Source organism: Arachis ipaensis, chromosome B6 (genome assembly GCF_059453495.1).
Source record: "Arachis ipaensis isolate K30076 ecotype BB chromosome B6, ASM5945349v1, whole genome shotgun sequence".
In the NCBI taxonomy this organism is placed as follows: Eukaryota; Viridiplantae; Streptophyta; class Magnoliopsida; order Fabales; family Fabaceae; genus Arachis; species Arachis ipaensis.
In genome coordinates, this window is record NC_142441.1 from 19,812,049 (window position 1) to 19,836,709 (window position 24,661).

A 24,661-nucleotide genomic window follows, 5' to 3' on the forward strand; every position below is an offset into this window, starting at 1 on the left:
AATTTTATTGAAAAAATTTTAAGAAGAAAAGATACGATTACTAATATTTTGTTTATCAATTACATTTCTATTAAAATTAGTAGTATCAAAAAATATTTCAAAGTTAATATTATGAAGAAAAAATAAAAAAAAATTATATAAGGACTAGTTTGACTAATTTTTAAAATTTGAGGGATGAAAATGACTTACGTCTGGACTTTCAAGGACTATTTTGACTATTAAAATTTTTTTACATGTCAAGTGACACGTGGCATGCCACGTGTTGCTGACCTTCCACGTGGCATACCACGTGTCGTTGACCTGCCACATGGCGTGCCACGTCATCATGCCACGTGGCACTTTTTGACAGAAGGACTAATTTGACTTACATTTTATCTTTCAGGGACTAATTTGATTAAAAAAATCATTCGATGACGAAAATGAAGATCGCGTGATCTTTTAGGGATGAATTTGAGTATTAACCCAAGAAATATTTCTCCATAATCTGGTTTTGTTGAACTAAGGTTTAGTTCCCCTTGCCAAGTTGGGATAGTATTTGGTGGTAGATTGAATCTGCGGATTTTTCTTCTAAGTTGGGATAGCACTTGGATAGCTAAGTTTTGGGGTAGAAAGTTTAGTGGAAGATACTAGATGAATTAGGTTATAATTCATTAGTATTGGTGTTTGTAATCTGATTGATTATAGTAGAAATTCTACCATAATTATGGTGGAGACTGGATGTAAGTTTCATGGCACTTAGAAACCGAACCAGGATACATGTTTGCCTCATTCTCTCCTTCTATTCTCTGTTTCTTTCTAGTTTTACAGACAAAATCGAAAAAATCTCCTACATAATTAGCTTTCGCGAAAACAGAGCATAAGAACTCTATTTTTGAGTTAACTTGATTCAACTCCCCTTCTCAAGTTCAAGCAGTTCTATCAGTTGGTATCAGGAGCAAGGTCTTAAGGAGTCAAGTTTCACAGCTTGGAGCAAAGATCCATGGCCAACAACATAGGTGCTAACATCATGGCGTACACACTCACCGAAGGGCAGTCCAATAATAGACCTCCCTAATTCAAAGGCAACAACTACTCATACTGAAAAGAGAGAATGTGAATCTTTGTGCAGTCAATCGACTACAACATCTGAAAGATTATTGTCAATGGACCAGTAGATCTTCCAATAAAGCAAAATACTGATGGAGATGTGGTGTCAAAGGAAGACAATGAATGGACAGAGGAAGAAAAGAAGAAGGTTGAACTCAATGCCAAGGCAATCAACCTAATGTACTGTGCTATCAGTTTTGAAGAATACAGAAAATTTTCAAGGTGCAAAATGGCTAAAGAAATCTGGAACAAGCTCAAAATCACCCATGAAGGAACCAAGCAAGTAAGAGAGACCAGGACTGATATGCTGATGAAGGAGTATGAGATGTTCAACATGAAGGAGGATGAAAGCATCGATCAAATGTTCAAAAGGTTTTCAATAATCATCAATAACTTGGATGCCATGGGGAAAAGCTATTCCAAAGAAACCTTGGTAAGGAAGATCTTGAGGAGTCTTACTAAGAAGTAGAAAGTAAAATGCACAGCCATTCCTGAAAGAAATGATTTGATAAAAATCACTTATGATGAGCTAATAGGTAAGCTGTTGGCCTATGAAACTATTCACATGTCTCAAGACAGAGATGACAAAAAGAAAAGTGTAACATTGAAATCAAGAATGATAGCCAAAGAAGAGGATCTGATGACAGTATCCCAGATGAAGAAATAGTGCTCTTTGCAAGAAAAATGAGAAGATTAATGAGAATCAAAAGCAAAGACAAAGGAAGTTCTTCATCCAAAGACTTCAAGAAGGATCAATCCAAGTTTACCTATCACCACCACAAGAAACTAGGTCACCTCAAGTCTGATTGCCCTCAATTGAAGAAAGGCGAAAAATCAAAGAAAGAAAAAAAGAAGATGCTGATGGCAACATGGGAAGACTTAGAAAATGACACTGATTCTGAAGATGAAGAAGATTCTGATCAAGAGGCTCAAATATGTTTAATGGTTGATCACACGGATATGGATGAGGTAGATCTTTTTGACTTATCTATTGATGAATTATACTATATTATCAAAGATTTCACTGTAAACTCAAAGAAACTTTTTGATAATTATGTTAAGTGCAAGAAAGATAATGAGGCATTGAGAGCTGAAAATGAATTTTTGTTAGAAAAGGTAAAGGCAATCGAATCTTGTGATGAAAAATCTTTGAAAGAAGAAAATGTTGCTTTGAGAGCTGAGTTAAATAAATTCAAACTCAAGCATTCGGTCTCAGCCTCTACTGATTTAATCCCTGAAAATGAAAGGTTGAATGAGAAAATTAACAATCTTAATGAAGACTTAGCAAAATTTGTTCAAAGTTTACAAAATCTTGACAAATTACTTTCTTGTCAAAGATCTAGCTTTGAAAAATATGGACTTGGATTCATAGAGGAAACCAAATATGTTTTCAAACCAATATTTAAAAAATATGAAGCTTCCTCTTCCAAGATTGTCAAGCCAAAAATTTCAAGCAAACCTCAAAATTTAGCAAAAGAGAAATATTGCTATAAATGCAATAGAAATAATCATGTTCCTCAACAATGTTTCATCTTTCTAAAATCTTTTGGTAATGATAACAACTTATATAAAGTTGTTCATGATTATAATACTCTTAGACAACCAAGAAGATTTCACATAAGAGGATCCAAATGGATTTGGATACCTAAGGTTAGTTGAAGAACATGCAGGTTTGCCATATATCCAAGAAAAAATCGGACATGTGGTATCTTGATAGTGGATGTTCAAGGCATATGACTGAAAAAGGCTGCCTTCTTCATCAAACTCAATAAATATGATGGAGGGTTTGTCACTTTTGGAGATGATGGTAAATATAAAATAATTGTCATTGGTAAGGTTGGCAAAGATTTTTCTACTTGCATAGATAGTGTCTTTCTAGTTGATAGGTTAAAGCATAATCTATTGAGTATAAGTCAATTGTGTGACATTGGATATGTAGTAACCTTTAGGAAATTAGATTATAGAGTCATAAATAAAAAATCAGGGGTTGTTTTGTTCATTGCAAAAAGATGTGACAATATTTTTGGTATCACTCTAGATGATCTTAAAGTTCAAAATGTAACTTGTTTCTCTTCAGGAAAATCTGAAAAATGGATGTGGCATAAAAAATTAGGACATGCTAGCATGTTCCAAATATCTAATCTTGTTAAAAGAGGCGTAGTGAAAGGTCTTTCTAACATTATTTTTTATAAAGACATCACTTGTGATGCTTGTCAAATAGGTAAACAAACAAAAACTTTTTTTAAACCCAAGGAAGATGTCTTTACTAAGAAACCATTTGAGTTGTTGCATCTTGATCAGTTTGGACCAACTAGGACTCAAAGTCTTGGAGGAAAAAGTTATGGAATGGTTATTGTGGATGACTACGCTAGATTTGGTTGGATGTTCTTTCTAACTCATAAGCATGAAGCATTTTATGTTTTTGAAAAATTCAGCAAGATTCAAAATGAAAAGGAATAAAAAAAATTTCAATAAGAAATGATCATGGTAAAAAAATTTAAAAACCAATATTTTGAATCTTTTTGTGATGAACATGGCATATCACACAACTTCTCATGTCCTAGAACACCTCAACAAAATGGTGTTGTGGTAAGAAGAAGTAGAAGTTTGCAAGAAATGGCTAGAGCTATATTGTGTGAGTATGAAGTTCCTAAATTCTTATGGGTTGAGGCTAGGGTTGTTCGCGGTGCGGTTTGGTTCGGTTATTTAGGAAAAAGCCATCCGATCCAATCGTTTATTAAATCTGCGGTTCGGTTTGGTTCGGTTTTTTTGCTGAGACCATCCGAACCAAACCAAACCAATTAAAATCGGTTTGGTTTGGTTCGGTTTATTCGATTTTTTTAATTATTCAAAAAGATTTTAAATAAAAAAAAATAAAAAAACTACATTTAACAAAGACCAAACCCTAAATTCATTATAAGATACAAATGTCCTAATTTCACAAACCCTAGCCTCAATTTCACAAACCCTAGAATCTAACTCGATCCAAATTTATCAATTACAGAATTCAAACTCTAAACCTAATCCTAATTTTACATTAACAGAATTCAACCCATAGCAATTTCATCAATCAAAAATCAAAACATATATTAAAATCATTGACAACGGTGGAACAGAGGCAGACCAGAGGCAGAGGTGGTGGTGAAGCTGTGAGCACTGAGCAGGACGCAGTGACCAACAAACTGCATAATTACGCAATTCACAAAATCACAAAAACAGAATTAAAGATCACTTGTAAAAACAAAATCATAGAAAAACAAAAGAAGGACCAATCAAAATAAAATCATAGAAAAATAGATGCAGAAGCACAAAAAGCAAAATCACTAACAGAATCATAAAACATAATTAAAAATAAAAAATGTAAACACATAATCATAGAAAAACAGAGGCAGAAGTACAACAAAATAAAATCACCAACAGAATAATAAAAACAGAAATTGAATACCTAACTTGGAGGCAATGTCATGGACGACGACGGCGCCTGCTTGTGCGGAGAGGAGACGGTGGCTCCAGTGCGTGGAGGAAGACAAAAGCTCCTGGTGCAAGGAGGCTAGAGAGACACGGCGTAGAGGAGACGGCGGCTGCAGTGCATTGAAGACGACGAACGGAGGGAGAAAAAGAGCCGCGCCGAGGAAGGGAGGGGCTGAGGGAGGACCGCGCCAAGAAGATGGAACCGCGACGAGGAAGGGCCGCTGCGAAGGTGCTGTTCGCGATTCCAGGGGCTGAGAGGACGGCGACTTTGTGAACGGTGGGAAGAGAGTGTAGAGAATGGGGAGTGGAGAGAGTTAGGGAATAGGGGCTTTATACGGTGAATGGCGGCTAGGTCATCTAAGGGGAAGGGGGTTTTGCTTATTTATATTAGGGTTTTTAAATAAACCGGTTCGGTTCGGTTTGGTTAGGGTTTTCACTAACAAAACCGAAAACGAACCGAACCGCAAAAAACAGCAAAAAATCATTTTTTCGGTTTTTTCGATTTTTGGTTTATTTGGTTTTCGGTTTTTCAACTCGGTTGATCAGTTTTGTTTGGTTTGGATCGGTTTTGAACACCCCTAGCTGAGGCTGTAAATACAGCTTGTTATGTTATAAATCGAACACTCATAAGAAAGTTTTTGAAAAAAACACCATATGAACTTTGGAAATGACATCCTCCTAAACTCAATTACTTTCGTGTGTTTGGTTGCAAGTGTTTTATACTAAATATAAAAGAAAATTTGAGAAAATTTGATCCTAAAACACATGAAGGTATTTTTCTTGGTTATTCCACAAATAGCAAGGCATATAGGGTATATAACAAGAACTCTAAGACCGTTAAGGAGACTATGTATGTCAAATTTTGTGTGTCTAACATTATTTCTAGTGTTTGTATTGATGATAGTCCAGGTTTTGAAGATGAATTGACAAAGAATGATGAGACAGATCAACATCTCTCAAGTTCTCAAGAAACTGCACCTGCAAGAAACGGAAATCTCAATTCTGCAGGAGACAATTTGGAATTATCTCCTGTCGCGGCAGAAAATCCTGATACAGAGTCAATTGTGAATCAAGATGAATCTGAAACTTCAACCTAAACTAAAAGTCCAAGAGAATGGAAGTTTCTAAAAAATTATCCAGAGAAATTCATAATTGGTGATCCCTCCAAAGGAATGATAACTAGGTCATCTTTGAAAAGAGTTGAATCCAACAATATAGCTCTTATCTCAAAGATTGAACCCCAAAATATCCAAGAAGTACTTGCTGATCCTTCTTGGGTGTTAGCTATGAAGGAGGAATTACAGTAGTTTGACAATAATTAAGTCTGGAACCTTGTGCCTCATTTAAATGGAAAGAAAGTCATGGGTACAAAATATATTTTCAGAAATAAATTGGGAGAAGATGGAACCATTATTCGAAACATAGCAAGATTAGTTGCTCAAGCCTATGATCAAGAAAAGGGTATTGATTTTGATGAATCATTTGCTCTCGTAACTCGAATGGAAGCCATCAGATTACTCTTAGCCTATGCGGCTCATTGTGGTTTCAAGTTATTCCAAATGGACGTAAAGTGTGCTTTTCTAAATAGAATAATAGATAGAGAGGTTTATATAGCTCAACCACCTGAATTTGAAAAAAAAAAACTTTCCAAATTATATTTTCAAACTAGCTAAAGCCTTATATGGTTTGAGACAAGCTCTTAGAGATTGGTATGAGAGACTTAGCTCATTTTTGTTGAAAAATAATTTTCAAATGGGAGCCACTGATACCACTCTATTTATTAGAAACTCTAATGATAATTTTATTCTTGTACAAGTATATGTTGATGATATCATTTTTAGTTCTGCTAATGAGACATTGTGTGCAGATTTTGCTAACCTTATGACGAGTGAATTTGACATAAGTATGATGGGAGAGCTCACTTTCTTTCTCGGATTGCAAATTAAGCAAACTACAGGGGGTATTTTTGTTTGTCAAGAAAAATATGCCAAGAAACTTGTCAAGAAATTTGGGCTAAAATGTGCCAAGCCAATGGGAACTCTCATGCATCCCAACATCATGTTAGACAAAGATGAACATGCTAGAGATGTGGATGAGACAAGATATAGGAGAATGATTGGTTCCTTAATGTTTCTTACTTCCTCAAGGCCTAATGTCATTCAAAGTGTTGGTATATGCTCAAGATTTCAATCAAAGCCCAAGGAATCCCACTTATCAACTGTGAAAAGAATCATTCGTTATGTGCTCAGTACCATTAATTATGGTATATGGTATCCCAAAACTGATTCCTTTTAATTAGTGGGTTATTATGATGCAGATTTTGCTGGGGATAGAGTTGATAGAAGAAGCACCAATGGCATGTGTTGCTTTCTTGGCAAATCACTCAATGTATAGTCAAGCAAGAAACAAGAAACAATGGCACTGTCCACTGCTGAAGCTGAGTACATTGTAGCCTCTTCATGTTGCTCTCAATTATTATGGTTGAAAACTCAATTAGCTTATTACAAACTGAATGCATCTAATATTCCTCTATTTTGTGACAATTTGAGTGCCATAAATATTGCAAAGAATCCTGTGTTGCACTCAAGAACTAAGCACATTGAAGTTAGATTTCATTCCATAAGAGAACATATGCAAAATGGGAATTTAGATATTCAGTTTATGAAATCAGAAGATCAACTAGCTGATATTTTCACTAAACCTTTGATAGAAGAGAGGTTCTGTAAATTGAGAACAGCACTGAACATTATTGATTCATCTAATGTTCTTTAATCTTGCTAATGTTCTGGTTCAGTATTTTTGTCTCACAGGTCGAGATGAGACTATTCTGGACAGATGATGAGTGGCTTCATTAATTTAATTTGTTGCTATATGAACTTGTTGGAGGCTTCTCAAATTTGGTGGGCCTAGGGTATTTGCTTGTCTACCTTATGATTAGGTCACTTGTGTCCAAAAGTGTTGGACCTACTTTAAACTTGGAATTTAAAACAATTGTTTTTCCTTTGAACTCAGAATTATTTTTTGTTTTCAACAATTAACTTTTTCATCTTCTGAAAACTTGGTTCATTTGGTTACAGCGGTGAAATTCAATGTTTTTTTTAATTTTTATTTTTCAACTCAATTTCAAGCTGAGACCTTTGCACTACTTTAGGTCTATATCAATTCACCACTTCATGCATCATTTCACACACTTTTCTCTTCATTCTTTCACCCCACTCTTCACATTCTGAATCTGACCAGTGTTCTATAAGTATGACTCTTTTTAGTGCTTTTCATTTTGTGACATATTGTTTATGTTTTCTAAAATCTCCATTTCATTTATTTATATTTTGTTAAGGCATATGCATGGATGTGTTCATTCAAAAATTGCTTCACCTCATTAACATTGGTTCCTAAATCTATTTCTGCCAAGATCAAGACTTTAACTGGAATTGTGAAAGGTATGTTTCAAGAGTTTGTAAACTTGTCTGTTTTCTTATTAACTTTGGGGTTAAAAAAAAGGCTGACTGTATGGCTGAATCTGCTCTCAATAAGACCAAATATCGCATTTGCATCCTTTAGAACTTTGCTGAAGACATTGAAGCTGATTCCATTATCTCTGAAAATGAGGATGATGAAGTCTCGAACAACTCCATCTCTGATGCCTAAATTATTTCATCTCTGATCTAGACACTTTCAACCTTTCTCTAATTTTGTTTAGCAACTTTCTTAGACTTGTTTTCTTTTGCTTGTATTGGATAGATGTAAACAGTTTACTTACTTCATTTTGATTGCTACTTGTGGCTGCTACTGCTATGAATCTAACATTCTTATGCAAGTTTTCTAATTTTTCCCTCCTTAATGACAAAAGGGGAAGAAAAGAAAAGAAAAGAAAAGAAAATAAAGGAAAAGAGATATTTAAAGCCTTTGATGTTTAATGCTTATGCTATGTTGTTATCTCTTGAAATAATATTTGCATGATAGGCATTATGTGTTCTTTGTTAATCTACTACTACATCTTTTTCATGATGGTGCTTGTGTTAAATGATCATATGTTTCATACTATTGTTGCTGTGTTGTATTGCTTTGGTATTGGTCTCATTGGTTCCTTTAAGATATCTTGATTTCAAAAGTAAGCCATGATTAAGGGGGAGAAATGCTACATTAAGGGGGAGCACTATAAATTTCGGATGATCATCAAAGAAAAGTGTTCTTACTCCATCTTTAAATTAAATTTTAATTTTATTCATCCTCTTTTATCATGTTTATCATCAAGGGAGAGATTGTTGAGTTAAGTTTGATTTTGGGTTTTACATAAATGATGACAACCATTCTTTGGGTTTAAACCCAAGTTTGTTTAATGTGTGTGTTAAGTGATACAGACCTATTTACATGTTGCTTCAGCAACTTCAAGTATTACAACTCCAAAGCTTTAGCCCATTATATGTTTATGAAGAAATAAATCAGAACCTATGAGCTAAGAGAGAGAGAACCAAATGCTCATGGTTGGAATAAAGTGAAAAAAGCAAGAAGTACATTTGACACTATTAGGGCACTGTTGTGGCTCTAGAAAAGCAATAATGACACAAGGACAAAACAATATCAAAATGCAGAAGATCACTAGCAAAGTTTGGAAGATCAAAATAAAAATGCAGAGGTATAGACAGCCGTTGGTAAGGCACGAAATGGAAATGTTGTGCATGCCAAGGAAGATAGCAAATCCAATGATAGCAGAGTTGGTGGAGCAACTCCTCAAACAAGCAGAGTTAATAGAGCAGAATAAAAAAGCATTGTATGCCAATAGAGATAGTTTGAACGGGCAGAATCAAGAAAGGGATTGGAAGAGGCAATGCTAAAATTTGAAGGGCAAGCTTCATCCTATAAAACTGGTCTCACTTCACCATTGAAAGACAAGAAAAAGAGAGTGACGCAATAGCATCATCTCAACATTCTTAAGCTGAATTCTTTTTCTTCAATTTGTGCTTCATTTTAGATTTTATTTGCTATGGCTATCTAATTTCATCTTTCTGTAATTGAAAAAAGGCTTATGAAAGTGAGTTGAGAAAGCCATGAGAGAAGAGGCAAGAGAGATGCATGAAACAGCCAGAAAAATATTTCTGTGTAATCTGGTTTTGTTAAACTAAGATTTAGTTCCCCTTGCCAAGTTGGAATAGCACTTGGTGGTAGATTGAATCTGTGGGTTTCCCTTCCAAGTTGGGACAGTACTTGGGTAGCTAGGCGTTGGGGTAGAAAGTTTAGTGGAAAATACTAGATGGATTAGGTTGTAATTCATTAGTATTGGTGTTTGTAATTTGATTGATTATAATGGAAATTTCACCATGGTTGTGGTGGAGACTGGATGTAGGTCTCATGGCACCTAGAAACTGAACCAGGATACATGCTGGTCTCATTCTCTTCTTCCTTTCTCTGTTTCTTTCTGGTTTTATTGCAACATAAATAGTATCTTTATAGTTTGCTGCACTTTTATTTTGGCATGTATATATACCTTTAGTCTTTAGTTGTTGGTTGTGATTGGATAATGCGATAATTGAACCTAGTTTAATTTTCTATATACATAATGATTTAGTTTGATTGAAATTAAGAAATGAACTTAGGATTTTTTATTTTTCATCCAATCACATTACATATATGTAGAATAAGTTTAGTCAAAATAATGAAATTTCTAAGACAATTTCTTTTTATATAGGGCATTGGCATTTCGATTGATTTGAGTTGATATTTTTCATTGAAACTTGCTTGAAATATATTGTGGAACATAGTTTTTGAACTAGAACACATAAGCTTATGAGTTTTGAGCCTTAATATGTGGTTACATCATATTAACTACTATTTTTATTCTTGTGTGTTATTCTCTTTCTATAATTGTAATATTTGCCTTGTTTAGTTCTTTATGTCCATTATTCTGTGTATATATGCATTTATATGATTAAGGTCGTTGTTTCATTTAGCTCACTTACCCATATAGCCTTACTCTTTCATCTAAATTTGTTAGCCAACTTTGAACCTTATTAGTTCCCCTTTTGTTCTTAGTTTCAGCACATTACTAGCCTTAAGTGAAAAATAATAAATGTCCTTTATTTGGATCTTTGATTATCTTAGGCTAGTGAGAGTGTGTAATATCTAAGTGTGAAGAAATTTGGGAATATTGGACTATTGGTTGATAAAAGTGTGTTTTGTGTTTTTATTGAAAATATTGAAAAGTGAGTACATACTCATGTATTAATTATGTAAACCATATGCATCGACACTTGTATATATATTTCACTTTGAAAGAAAATAAAAAAAATAAAATAAAAAGAAAAAAAAGAAATAAAAAGAATAAAAATAGGATAAAGGCCCTAATGAAAAGTACTAATAACAATGCATATGGGATGTAAATTAAAAAGAATGCATGAGTTTGTGAAAAGTGAAATAATGGGTAGCTAGGTGGTATTAGAATTGCATAGGTTTTTATATGTTAGGTGAGTATTTAAGTTGATCAAAGATTCAAATTCTAGCTAGCTCACTTAGCCATATACATTTTTACCTTTACCCTAGCCATGTTACAACCTTTGAAAAAGTCCTCATGATACTTGTATGTATACATTGAATAATTGTTAACTGTTAAATGAAAAACAAATCTTAGAAAGTAAGATTAGAAGAGAATTGAGTGAATGAACCCTATATACTTGAGCGATTAGAGAATATACACATCTAATGAGGTGCTCGATTACTCAATTCTATGTTTTCATCTAGTATTATCTCTTATCTTGCAAGTTATCAATTCTTTTCAATGACTCTAATAAATTGTTGGATTTGAATTGGTTGCTATTGTCTTTAGCCTTGATTATTTACATGCTTTCTTGGAAATTGAATTATTTTGACCAAGTAGATAAAAGTAAATAAAGTAGATAGAGGTAGGTAGTATTAGGTAGAGTAGTTGCATATATTCAGATAGATTGCATTTAGATACTTGGATGGAATGAATGTTGATACCCCCTTTTTTGTCTTTCTTGATGTTTAACATGAGGACATGCTATTGTTTAAGTGTGGAAGGTTGATAAACCACAATTTTAAGATAAACTTTGGATCGAATTGGGTGAATTTTATCAACTTATTTTGTATTTATTCACTGAAATAACATAGTTTTATGAATTCTTCCTAATTATGCTTAATGATTAAAAACATACTTTTTAGGCTCTTAAATTGCTAAATTTAATTCACTTTATCTCTATTCGATGTCTTGATGGGTTTGTTGAGTGATTTAAGGCTTAGAAGGCAACGATGACTTGAATAAGTGAAGAAAAAGTATGCAAAAGTGGAGAATTCATGAAGAAATGAAATTTGGAGATTCTTAGGATCATGCATACGCATGACTATTAGCACGTGATTTACTTAAAGGACAAAAGTGGAGCATACGCATGACTGTCCCTTAATGTTCTATTGTTAAATTCGATGTCTTGATTCTCAATCCTTACCATGAATGTCTTTTGGCATTTACATTTCCTTTAGTTATTAGATTTCCTTTCTTACAATTTAATTTCTTGCCTTTTTGTCTTTAAACCCCTCCCCCATTTTCTCATAACCGATAATATGCATACCTCACTGCGATTCTTTTGAAAGACGACCCGAGATCTAATACTTTCGGTTTTTATTAGTTTGCATTCATGAAAAACAAAATAAACTTTCATTCCGGTTATTTGTTGGTTTTGAACTATACTATTGACGAGGCAATTCTTTATTGAGAAAACTCTGAACTGATGTTTGGCCTGCATCAACAGACTTTCTTTCCTATCCTTTACTCATGTTTTAAAAAAATACCCTCAATTCCCTCTCTATCTTTGTCGCAAGTCCCTATTTAATTATCCCCTTAGAGAATGTAGATACACACAACTATCCGCTTCAGAGGCAGGTCCCTTAGCATCAATGGCACCAGTAGAGCCATCAGCACTAGTAGAGCTGCCACCAGCACTAGCAGCACCATCATCATCATCATAGTCATTCTATCATTTGGTGCACTGGCTCATTGAGGACATAGTTCGTTTGGAGCATTGCTCCAAGCAATGCTATGAGAACATTAAACACCAGCACCCGGCTTGGGACAAGACAATAGAGGAGTTGGACACACTCTCAGAGCACAGCGAGGAGGAGGAGCAGGTTCCACCAATTGAAGGTGGAGATGACGAGGACTCCTACTCTGCGTGATTTCATGAGCACCGAGGACGCCACTACTAGAAATAGGGCTTTTTCGGACGAATTTTGAGACGAAATTGAAATAAATTTCGAACAAATTAGGGACAAAATTTTTCTTTCAAACAAAATTGGGACAAATTTTTTTTTGTCCCAAAAAGCCTTGTTGCTAATTTACATTTTGTGTAAAATTTCGTTCGAAATTTTTTTCAGACGATTTTGTGACAGATTTCGAATAGGCATTTATCTGTTAGATTTCTAACTATTATGATGTATTTTAGACGAATTTTAGATAGAATAGCCAACATAAAGACGCTTTTTAATTTACATATGGATGCATGATAGGTGCTGGACTCTGTTATGGGAGAGGGGTGTGCTTAACATTTTTGTGGTGTCAGTGGGCGAACTAATCGGACCCTGCGAGTTGCGTAGGAGGAACAACTCGGACCCTTCGAGTTGCAGTAACCACACGGACCGTCCGATTTCCGGTTAACCAAACGCACGGTCCGATTTACTCTTCCCTGGACACGCGTCGCACTGGGGCGTCTAGGACAAGCGGTGCCCTGAAACCAAACGAAGACCAAGTTACCTACTCTCACCATCCGAATGAACTCATTCTCACCTTTCACTTTCAACCTCACTCCCATCTTCTTCTTCTTCCTTTCTCGGTTCTGAAAGCTACTTGCTAGAAGAAAGAAAACCATGCCAAAAAAAAAATTAAAGATGTTGATCGATCTGAGCTTCATATTATTCATTATCTCAGTCATTCTGATTATGTAAGTGTTATTTTTAAAATTTTTAAATTTTTTATATTTTTTATATTTATAGTTATTATTATTAAAAATTTAATTATTATGAATATTGTTAGAAATGCAAGTTAGAAATATAAATAGAATGATTATTAGGATATCTCCATATTTGTTAGGTTTTTTTGAAATTTTTCTGGAAATTTTTTTCTAATTTTTAATTATAAATATTATTATTAGGAAATTTGTTATTATTATGCTTGCTAGTTTTTTATTTTAAAAATGTAAACAGAACAGAACAGAAACGGTAGTGATTTTTTTACAGAGAATTTAATTTTTTTTAGTTTTTTATTAAATTTTATTATAATTATAACTGGAAAGAATGTGTAAACTTTTTAAAAAATTTTTAAAATTCTTTACTATAACGGTTGTGGATGAAGTTAAATGTTATTGTTATTGTGAGAAATTGTTAGTACTTACGGAATGATTAGTGGGATTATTTTTATGAAAGCACGTTAGGTTTTGTTACGAGGATATTTAAATTTTGTTAATTGTAATCATCATTATTAGCATGTTAATTGTTCTTACCGTTGTTGGAAAATGAAGGTTTGGCATATACTGGTTAGTAATATTTTTTGATAGTTGAGGAAAAAATATTTCAATGATAGCAAATCAGTAATTAATATTAGATATTATGGTAGATGTTGTAAGTTAAGAATTTTGATTAGGAATATTTGTATTGGTAATTATTTTCATTAGTTGTTAGTTATGAATAAAATTAAGGATTAATAATTAATTTTAGAAGTTAGAATAATTACTTTTAAAAGGATTCAGTAAAATGATTTATGATAGTCATATAGTAATTGTTAATGAGCTGACTATAATTTGTTATCTTTTTTGTAGAAGTTAAGAATGTTGACTTGTAATCACCCAATTCCTCCGGATCAGTACAACGATAGGGTGGAGGACCATTTACGACTTACCGGTTTTTATCATGAATCTTAGATTGGGGTAGTGCAGTGTCAGAAAGCATTGGTGAATGCTCTGATCGAATGTTGGCACCCTGAAACACATACGTTTCACCTTCCCATTGGTGAAATGTGCCGTGACTCTTGAAGATGTGGCTCTAATTCTTGGTCTTCCCACAGATGGTCTTCTAGTCACAGGGATGACAATGAGTAGTTTTGAAGCGTTGGAGGCGGAGTGTTTGATTCAATTTGGAGTTGCACCGCGTAAGTCGGACTGTAGAGGTAGCTGCATAAAACTTACCTGGCTGTGGGATCTAAAAGAAAATTTAGAGTTGACTGATGATATCAGTATACAGAGGTATGTGAGGTGCCATATTATGTTGCTGATCGGGAAGATCTTGTTTGGGGATAAGTCTGGGACAGGTGTGCACTGGAAATTTCTATCCTTGCTACGTGATTTTGTTAGTATTGGACAGTATAGTTGGGGAGCGGCATGCCTAGCACACCTCTACAGGGCGTTATGCAGGGCATCTCGTTTTAACTGCAAGGAAATAGATGGTCCACTAACACTTTTACTCAGTTGGGCTTGGATCCAGCTGCCATATCTATCGCCGCTACCTAGGGAACCCCGCAGTTTTTCGCTAGCAAACAGGTAATAATTTGTTACAATGTACCCGTATCTTGATATTTAAGATTTAGTTGAGCTAGTTGAGCTAATTGAATATATCATATTAGGTGGCGTAACTGGGATCGTGGTGACCGACGATATAGATATCTGACTCTAGCTCACTTTAGGAAGGCATTTGATGAACTTCAGGAAGGGCAGGTGTGTTTTAATTAAAGAAGTATTAGTTTCGGGTTTAAGGTCTGAGACATATTTATGAATCATTGTTATTGTTATTGGTATTGTGGGTTGTAATCATGAGGTTCGTTTATTTTTCCCAGTTTGTTTGGGTTGCTTATGTTGTGGATTGCGTGGATCCGAACATCATTCCTGCTGAAATCTACATGCAGTCGGTTGTCTGGAGTGCTACAGTTCCTTTGGTATCATTTGAATGTATCGAGTGGCATGCTACCGATAGTTTTAGGTGACAGTTTAGTTTTGTTCAAGGAGTACCTAATCAGGAGCGGAATCTGGACAAGGCGCATGGAAAAGTCCTGACTGGTCCCAAGAATCTTAACTGGGCCACGGCACCGAGTCATTCAATTTGGGTGATGCATTGGTCAAACAGGTATAACTACGTTCTATCTGAGCTTCCCATGCCTTCACAGCATCCATTAGATTGTTACATGTATTGGTACCGATCAAAATCTGGGGACCACTTGAACTTGTCGAATCTTGTGGGTCAAGAGAATGATGAAGGTAATCAGGATATGGATGAGGATGATCAGGATATGGATGAGGGTAATCAGGATACCGATGAGGGTAGTCAGGATATGGATGATGACAATGAAGAACAAGAGCCACATTCGCCGCATATATTACCTCCAAACCCGATTCCAGAAGAACAACCTCAGTCCCCAAACTAGTATGTACCTCAGACACAGTTTCCCCCATCATTTCCAATAAGTCAACAATATTGGGGTATGTCACAGTTTGAAACAGGAGAAGGAGGTTCTTTTAGCCAGTTGCTTGGGTTCATGGCTGCAGATGCAGAACTATCACAATATGGACATCAGCCCGAGTTCATGGCAGGCAGGTATTCGTTGGATGCGAGGTATCCGGGCCATACCTCATCGGTTGCTTCTGGGGGGTTCGTATCAGTTGACTCTAGTAGGACTGACGGTGGATGCGGAGTTCTTAATAGTCAGAATCCTAACTGTGTTTCCATGGGACTCATTGATAAAAATGCTAACACACTCGAGAAAGAGACCGATGCGTATCTAGTAGATGACCCGGATGACGAGGACGATGATGAGGAGGATGAAATAGAGGAGTTCGATGAGGATGAAGAATCTCGTAATGATGATATTATGTTGTGTATTTTACTTTACATGTTCAATTAGTTATTTATTTTTTGTTCATAAATGGCATCTCTGTTTGGTTTTTCCTGAATGATATGTGGTATCTATGTTGGTTTGATTACCTTATGTGCTACATTTATTTGTTTTTTATAAATTGTATATAGGTCAGGAACGCACTCTGGATGACAAAGTCAAATGTTACAATCTGATGATTGATCCACCACGTCGTAGCACTAATCGCTACACTCCATCTGTCTTCAAAAAGGCGGCGAAGAAATGCAAGAACTTTGTGAAGGATGTAAAGTGCGCAATAAGAAAGTAGTTGTGGTGTAATGTATTTATTTAAGAATTAATCATGTGGACTATTTTTAGAGTACTTTGTATCTGTTTGATATTATGTATTAATGAGCTGGACTATGCTAAGATTTCTATTGTATGTTTAGAGTATTTATAAATTAATGACCTTATTAAGGTATTATTGATCTGGACTACGTATTAATGTTTCATAAAATCTGAGTATATTGCTACAGATATCATGTCAATATACCTCAATTGGACAATTGAGATCATATTATAACATGCTATAGGTATCTTATATTTAGTGTTGTAAAAACCAGATCGGACCGGCTAGTTTAACTAGAGAACCGATGAACCGGACCATCTACCGGTCCGGTCAGAAATTTGGACCGCATAAGGTTGAAAACCGGTCTTCCACCATCACCAAGCTGTGATGATTTTCATTAATATAATAAATATAAACTTGTAGTAGATATTAATATAATAGATATAAACTGCTTAATAAATTATTAAAACTATTTTAACATAAAAGCAAGATAAAAATGTTATACAATGTTACATAAATATGAGATTTCGAGTGATTTTATACAATGTTACATATATCAGGTCAAGTTAAATCAAATGGACAAATCATGCCATACTATATAATGCTACACATATCATATGAAATCTGAGACTGTGAACCTATTGAGCATCTCCGTCGACATTTGCACCAGCTGACTGACGGCATCTGCTACGACTATATCCCTCGGCTCCACATAGCCTACATCGCCTAGGACGACATAACATTCGCGTGTCCATCTCATTCAAGAAGCGGGTTATCCTTGGGTGACCTTTCGTGATGCGTCTCAGGTACGGATTCGGTACGAACCGAGGACCGTTGTAAGTAGGCCATGTCGTAGGATTACCTAGTGGCCTAAACCTTGCTCGGTACACCCGCCGAACTTGGTCAATCTTATACACATCATGCACATATAGTTTCCAATCCAATCGCTGGTTGGCACAACATGCGAACACATGTCTGCAGGGGATCCGGTCCAATTGGAACTCACCACAGTCACATCGAAGGCCACGTAGATCGACTGCAAACTCCAGTTCGCTTGGCATCTCACGCACCTCAAATACCTCATTCTGCCGGTCAAGGCAACTGACCTGAATGTTTCCTTATGCAAGTTGGTTTGCATGCAACTTCAAGGTCACGACATCAGAGAACACATGGCCATAATTAATCCGCGCTTCTGCCTCCGCTCTTTTTCGAGTGAACAACTCGTTTAGCCTATAGAATGTTGCCTTCACAAGAGCAGTAATGGGAAGATTGCGTGCACCCTTCAACACGGAATTGATGCATTCCACTAGATTCGTCGTCATGTGACCCCATTGGTATCCACCATCAAATGTCAATGCGTACTGTTCGCGAGGAATTCGGTTTAACCAGTTTGTATACGCTTCGCCCCATTCCCGTAATCGCTGGTAACGCACTTCGTACTCCCGAACCGTTCTCGAATATTCTGGAAGATAGCAACATAAAAAAAGAAAAATAAAAGATGTCAAAACAAATGCTGGAGGTTATTTCTATTAATAACTTACTTAAATTTAGTAAATGGTTACCAATGTTGACGACCAATTTTTGGAGGTACGGTGCCTTGAATTTTCGCAGAAAATTCGACTTTATATGCCTGATGCAAAACATATGAAAAGCTCTAAGAGGTGACCAAGCTCCGTTACTACGTTCCACAGCTACATTGATGGATTCGTGTCGGTCGGATATTAGACCCACACCATCCCGAGTGACAACATGTTGACGAAGGTTACGAAGGAAAAAGTGCCATGCATCAGAAGTTTCTCCCTCCACAATAGCAAACGCAATTGGGACGATATTGTTGTTGCCATCCTGTGAAACTGCCACTAGTAGACAACCCTTATACTTTCCGTACAAGTGAGTCCCATCCACTTGGACAATTGGCTTACAATGTCTGAATGCCCTAAGACAGGGGTAATAACTCCAAAATACTCGAATATCACCCACCAAGTCATCGCCTTGATATGCAGGCATAGTCTCAAAATGGACAACAGCTGATGGCTCTTTATGACACATGGCCTCAAACCATATAAACAACGCTTCAAACGATGCTTTCCAACCTCCAAATATTTTTTCTACTGCCCTTTGCTTAGCCAACCATGCTTTCCGATAACTTACGGTGTAGTTGAACTTCGATTGCACTTCCGCTATAACCGACTTTACCTTTAAGGAGGGATTAGCCTCAACCAATGGCTTTATCGCTTCTGCAATTGTGATAGAATCCAGCTTCGAATGATCCTGTGAAATGGTGGCTCTGGTACAGGTGTGACTACCATTATACCTCCTTATAACCCAACAGTACTTCCTGCTGATCATGCTAACCCTGATAAGCCAATCACATCCTGACCCATACTGCATACACGGCATAAAATGTCAACGGCTCAGACTCATACACCCGGTAGTCTACGCTTCGTCGTATGGTATATTTTTTATCGCCTTAATAACAGCTTCCCTGGAACTAAACTCCATACCAATGACAAATTCACCATCTGCGACAATAGGAATCTCTGCAATTGACAACCACCATAGGAAAAATCAAATAAAGACACAGATATTTCAAAACCGATAATAAGGGTAAATCTACAGTAACTGCCTTTGGTATGATATAAATCCAAATCTGACAACATGTTATTATGTCACTCTAATTAAAAAAAGGAACAATTGGCAGAAAAGATAAAAACCGAATCGGACCGGCCAGTTCGACCGTCAAACCAAATGAACCGGAACCTAACCGGTCCGGTTCACTAGGTTTGAACCGTAGAATGGATCGATCAACTGCGAATGATAATTAGAAACTCACGTAATATTTACTAATCATATTCGACAGAATTTTATTATTACCTAATAAGTACTTATAGTATATATATAACAGTGCTATTTTTTATTTTTTTACATAGGACCGGGTCAACCGATTTTTTCCACTAACCCAGCGGTTGAACCAGTGACTCAGTCACCTGAACCGCTCGACCACCGGTTCGATGCTGAGAACTATAACATCAACGCATGATTAAATAATGGTAAATAAATACTAATTAATTCATAACTAAATCAATAACTGACTAAAAAAAACCTAATACGACGTATTACGTACCTGCAGTCATATATTCCGGAAACTCCGGAACATGCATGGCTTCCAAGTCCAAAACTCGCATGAATGATGGCTCCTCAAACGGCACTTCGTTTGCGAGTGCATTTGCCACCTCTGTCACATCTGGAGTCGTAGTTCCATCACCTTGATCTTCATCTCCATCTGGACCAACAAACTCGTAGTTACTTTTGAACTCTTCTTCACTGTCACTATTATAATCTTCCCGTAGAATATTCTGGTCGGCCTCAGATTGTTCAAACTCAACATACAACTCGATAAATGAGATCTGAGCCCGATTTTCAATATATATTGAAAACATCTCTTGCATGCTCGCTTCGTCCGTCACATATTTGGTTTGAAACTGGACGAATCCACCAAACACCTGTATGGGATATCTGTATAGAACACATGATATCTTTCTTGCCCTCTCAGAATCAATCTTTTCACAGATCACACCTTTGAGCTCCTCAAATGAGATGATAAAAGAAATAACATCTAGCGAATTTTCACAAATAAATTTTACTCCTTCAGACGTTTATAGTAAAATTTTACCGAAATAATACACTTTTAGTAACACTCTGTCACTCATTTCTCTCAATCACAAACAAAAAAATCATAGCTTTAGCTACTAGATTTTCAAGTTTAAAACAGGAAGTAATAAAGAAACGAGAAAGAAGAAGCAGAAGACGCAGCCGTTCAAGTTGGGGAAGAAGACTCAAGTAAGCTATCAGTTCACTTCACGCTTTTATATAGACCACCTTAATGAACTCACACCCTTCGACTAGGTTAACATCATTCAAAAAAATATTAACAAATGAAACCGGACCATGCGATTTCTTCTCGCAGTTCATCAAAAAAATTTTCATCCGCACTCAAAATGGAGGGTCCGAGTTCAGTTCAAATTCTAAGCATGGAACTCGGACCATGCGACTTGTAGTACCATTGCATATTAAAAAACCAACCTAAGGTAACATGGAGGGTCCGATTTAGAGCACCCCAAATTTTATTTCTCATTAGCATACAATTCAGACCGTGCGATTTGATATGCAAAATTTGTAACTAAAGAAAATGCACGGTCCGAGTTCTTCATCCTGAAACTGCCAAAAAGCTGTCCCACATATACGTCTAGTCCCCCATGCTTCCATATCCAAGAAAAGCACACATATAGGTTCCATTTCGATAAAATTGAGCCACATAAAGACAATGTATTTCAGACAAATTTTAAACGTAAAGATATTTCATTTTAGACAAATTTCAAACAAAAAATATTTTTTATTTCAGACAAATTTCTAACGAATTTAGTCAAATATAATAAATTTTTTTTTGAACAAATTTTAGACAAATAAAATATTTCTTTTCAATTAAATTTCAGACAAATTTAATTTAAAAGAATTTACGTATTTGAAACAAATTTCATACAAAACAATAAAATATTTTTCGCACAAATTTTCTACAAATTTAATATAATATTTCAAACAATTTTTATATAGAATAATTTGCTATTTAATATATAAATATTTTAGAAAATAAATTGTATTCGATTTTCTTTCTATATTAAGACCATCATAATCATTTTTTTCATATTACATCATCGAAATTATAAACACATAATAAAGTCATGAAAAAGCCAATTACCATAAAAGAGTTAAAAAAATATTTATTATTAAAATACTTGTCTATAAATGTAATCAAACTAAAATAAAAAAAATAATTAAACTAAAACAAAAAAAACCTTTTAAAATGTCAAATATCATGAATAAAATCAAATGTACTAACTAATTCACCTAAAAATTCCTTAATTTAAATCAGAAAAATCATATACTCCATACATCAATCACTCATGTTATCATCCTCATCATTACTAGAGCCTGTCCCAGGCTCATCATCCGCAAGAACAGACAAAATTGAAGGAAGTGGGAGATTCAACTTTTTATACAAAGCATGAAGTGTCTTTTCAGTAGAACCAATTCTTTTTTGTTGAGCTTTTAGTTGACGTCCTTATTCTTTTAACTTATGCTTAGCATCATTCAACTTAACCTTTTGCTCTTCATTGATCATTTCTTTCTCCTTTGCCTTTTCTTTCCACATGTGAAGTTCTTGCTCAATATTTAGATTGTCTTTGGATGTCTCTGAGCAATTTCTGGAATCTAACTTTGAAGAGAGATCTAAACCAAAAGAACCTAAACCAAAAGCATCTTTCTTTTTTTCCTTTGTCACAACTTCGTTCCAAATAGTGTAATCATCTGGTATATCTAAGCTTTCCTTAGATGCCTCAACATCTCCCTCATTATCCAAGGATAAAGCTACTTGAGAAAGTTCTGTCTTTCACTTTTTAAATTCACCCTACAAAACCAATTCATTTTAATCACAATTAAATATGCCATGAACAAATACTAACATATAGTGAAAATTATTTTTGAAAACGACAAAAGAAGAAGAACAAACTAGCATCACATACAATGACTTTCTCAGATCTTTCATCAATCCAACTTTTATCCTTTTTGGTGTGGCATTTAGTATAAACCTCCTCTAGAGAAGGTTTTACTCCCGTAGCTTTTTCCTATAATATAATAGTTTTAATCGATAGGAAAGAAAAAAGAATAAGAAAACATTGCACATAATAAGAACAAGACTAAAATTAAACTATTTTTATCTTACCATTCTGCGTGCATGTTCACCCATAAATATGGAACCACCAGTGTGCATGGAACTTCCAATATTTGGTGCTCGATTCACAGTATTTGCTGCTGACCAGTTCTTAAAATGCGGATCTGTAGCCCAATAATGTAATAGTTGATGCCAAACGGGTTCAGGAATATATTTTGGTACATAGTTAGGGTTTTTTGAATAATTGAGTCTCTCCTGATTCATCAATCCTCTTAATCGAGCACTCTCTTTAATCTAAAAAATTTGACGAATTCTTGCATTATGTTGAGGTTTCCATATACAATTTTTCTATAGAAGAAAACAAACATATACATTGAATTACCCACTATGTATAATATCAAAATAACAAAAAAATGATAATAAATACTTACCTTAAATTCAGTAAACCACAAATCTCGCATTTGATCACTGGCATGTCCCCATGCAGGGCAGAATTCTGAAAATTTGCTTTTAATGGCAGCTGTTACATGACAAACAGCAGTACATGGATTAAACCTATAAGAAGATCAAATAATGAGTAATTACACATGTATTCACAATAAAAATAATATAGAGAGAACGTTAAAATACAAAAAGTGATTGTTGTACTTACTCTTTGCCAAAAGGCACTATTTTCAGGAGCCCTTCTTGAGTGACAGGTTCACCTTCTTGAGTAAGAGATTCATCTTGATGATTTTCATCCGATGAGTGAGAATGATGTAAATTTCGTTCATTATTAGGAGCATTATCAAATGATTTGAGGTTGGATAGGTGAACAGTATGGTGATTCAGCTGGTGATGGTGATGGTGATGGTGATGGTGTAATGATCGGCATGGGATGATAGTAAATTTCTCTTGAATTTTTGTGGTGGCTGTGAAGAAGAGGGTGGTAATACTGAAGGCTTTTTGGATACATGTGAAGGAACTAGAGCTCGTGATTTTGTAGGTTTAGGATGTGAAAACTTAGTTTTGTGTGTACTAATCACCTACTTATTAATAGATTTTTGTACTTTAATTGACAAGTGTTTTTTATCTTTTTTAGAACCTGCCATCTAAAACAACAAAAATTTATAATATTAGTAACACATTGTATTTAAATTTCAGTAACATGTACATCATCGAAAGAATTAAAATAATAACAATGTAAAATAATACTTAGCTGCCAAAATAATCAATTAGGATGTAAAATAAAGTGTTACTATACTTTAGTACTAAACTACTAATATATATGTACACATGAGCATTTTAAAAAGTTCATAGCAAGGATAATACTATATGTGTGAAAATGGCAGATTGTGTGATAGGTGAAAACAGAAAATACTAGTAATTAATTTATCACTTATTTATGCTATTACTTAGTAGTAACTATCTACTAGTTAAAGACACTGGTATACTATCTCATGTGAATGAAAAAGAAAAATAAAAGTGATAAAAAATAATAGTTAATATAAAATCGTAGATAAGAGTTAAAAGGAAAATAATAAAAATGTATGAAGCAGTAAAAAGTCTAATGATTTTCTCTTTATGAGGTTTATAAAAGTTTGAAGGAGATTAAAAATCATTCTAAGGCAATAATTTCCTTCTAGTTTTTCGTTTACCGATTCTAACAAGAAGGCAGCAACATGGTTCATTTACAAGCACTCAATTCAACTAAAACAACAATCGCAACACAGACAAAATCAAAGTAAATTCAACCATTAAACCATAATCACAATAATATCAAAGACAATTATAATTCATAGTCTAAAACCAAACTCAATCACATAAATAATCACATAATACAACACTAGGTATTTTAGCATCAAAATTCCAGTCATAAATACCTTTTTATTCCTTTCTTCATAGGAATGCATAATTATTGGCCTTAGCCTTCACTAAAGTATGTGTACGTGTAGCTTGTTACTGACTCCCGCTTTCCTAAAAAAAAATCATATAGAGGATACAATCAAAAGGTTAACAAACATAAACAATTTACGAAGGGGTTCATAAATCTTGAGATCGTATAAGGACCACACGCACCATATGACTAAAAAAATAAAAAAAATTAGACCACAGGCACCATTTCTTCAAAATTAAGGATTATAAAGAAAACAACAAATTAAGCCGTTAATTAGCTCCTTTTTCCTTTATCAAAATCATAAAATCT

General features: G+C 34.8%; 4 protein-coding genes across 4 annotated transcripts; 2 read left to right on the forward strand and 2 right to left on the reverse strand.

Annotated features, from left to right (window-relative positions):
* Nucleotides 1-703: 703 nt before the first annotated feature.
* Nucleotides 704-1,555, forward strand: LOC107646378 (uncharacterized). The gene is made up of 2 exons (XM_016350565.1): nucleotides 704-719; nucleotides 1,152-1,555. The coding sequence occupies exons 1-2, from the start codon at nucleotides 704-706 to the stop codon at nucleotides 1,553-1,555; spliced, it is 420 nt and encodes a 139-aa protein (XP_016206051.1).
* Nucleotides 1,556-16,027: 14,472 nt separating this feature from the next.
* Nucleotides 16,028-16,727, forward strand: LOC148554807 (uncharacterized). The gene is made up of 2 exons (XM_088489673.1): nucleotides 16,028-16,408; nucleotides 16,569-16,727. The coding sequence occupies exons 1-2, from the start codon at nucleotides 16,028-16,030 to the stop codon at nucleotides 16,725-16,727; spliced, it is 540 nt and encodes a 179-aa protein (XP_088345799.1).
* Nucleotides 16,728-17,386: 659 nt separating this feature from the next.
* LOC148554808 (uncharacterized) lies at nucleotides 17,387-17,809 on the reverse strand. Its single transcript, XM_088490506.1, has one exon. It carries the CDS (start codon nucleotides 17,807-17,809, stop codon nucleotides 17,387-17,389), a length of 423 nt encoding a protein of 140 aa, XP_088346632.1.
* A 57-nt stretch (nucleotides 17,810-17,866) lies between these two features.
* On the reverse strand, nucleotides 17,867-20,188 carry LOC107646377 (uncharacterized). The gene is made up of 5 exons (XM_088490507.1): nucleotides 19,873-20,188; nucleotides 19,218-19,288; nucleotides 18,900-19,133; nucleotides 18,311-18,800; nucleotides 17,867-18,210 (listed from the first exon to the last, which is right to left on the reverse strand). Exons 1-5 carry the CDS (start codon nucleotides 20,186-20,188, stop codon nucleotides 17,867-17,869), a joined length of 1,455 nt encoding a protein of 484 aa, XP_088346633.1.
* Between the last annotated feature and the right edge of the window lie 4,473 nt (nucleotides 20,189-24,661).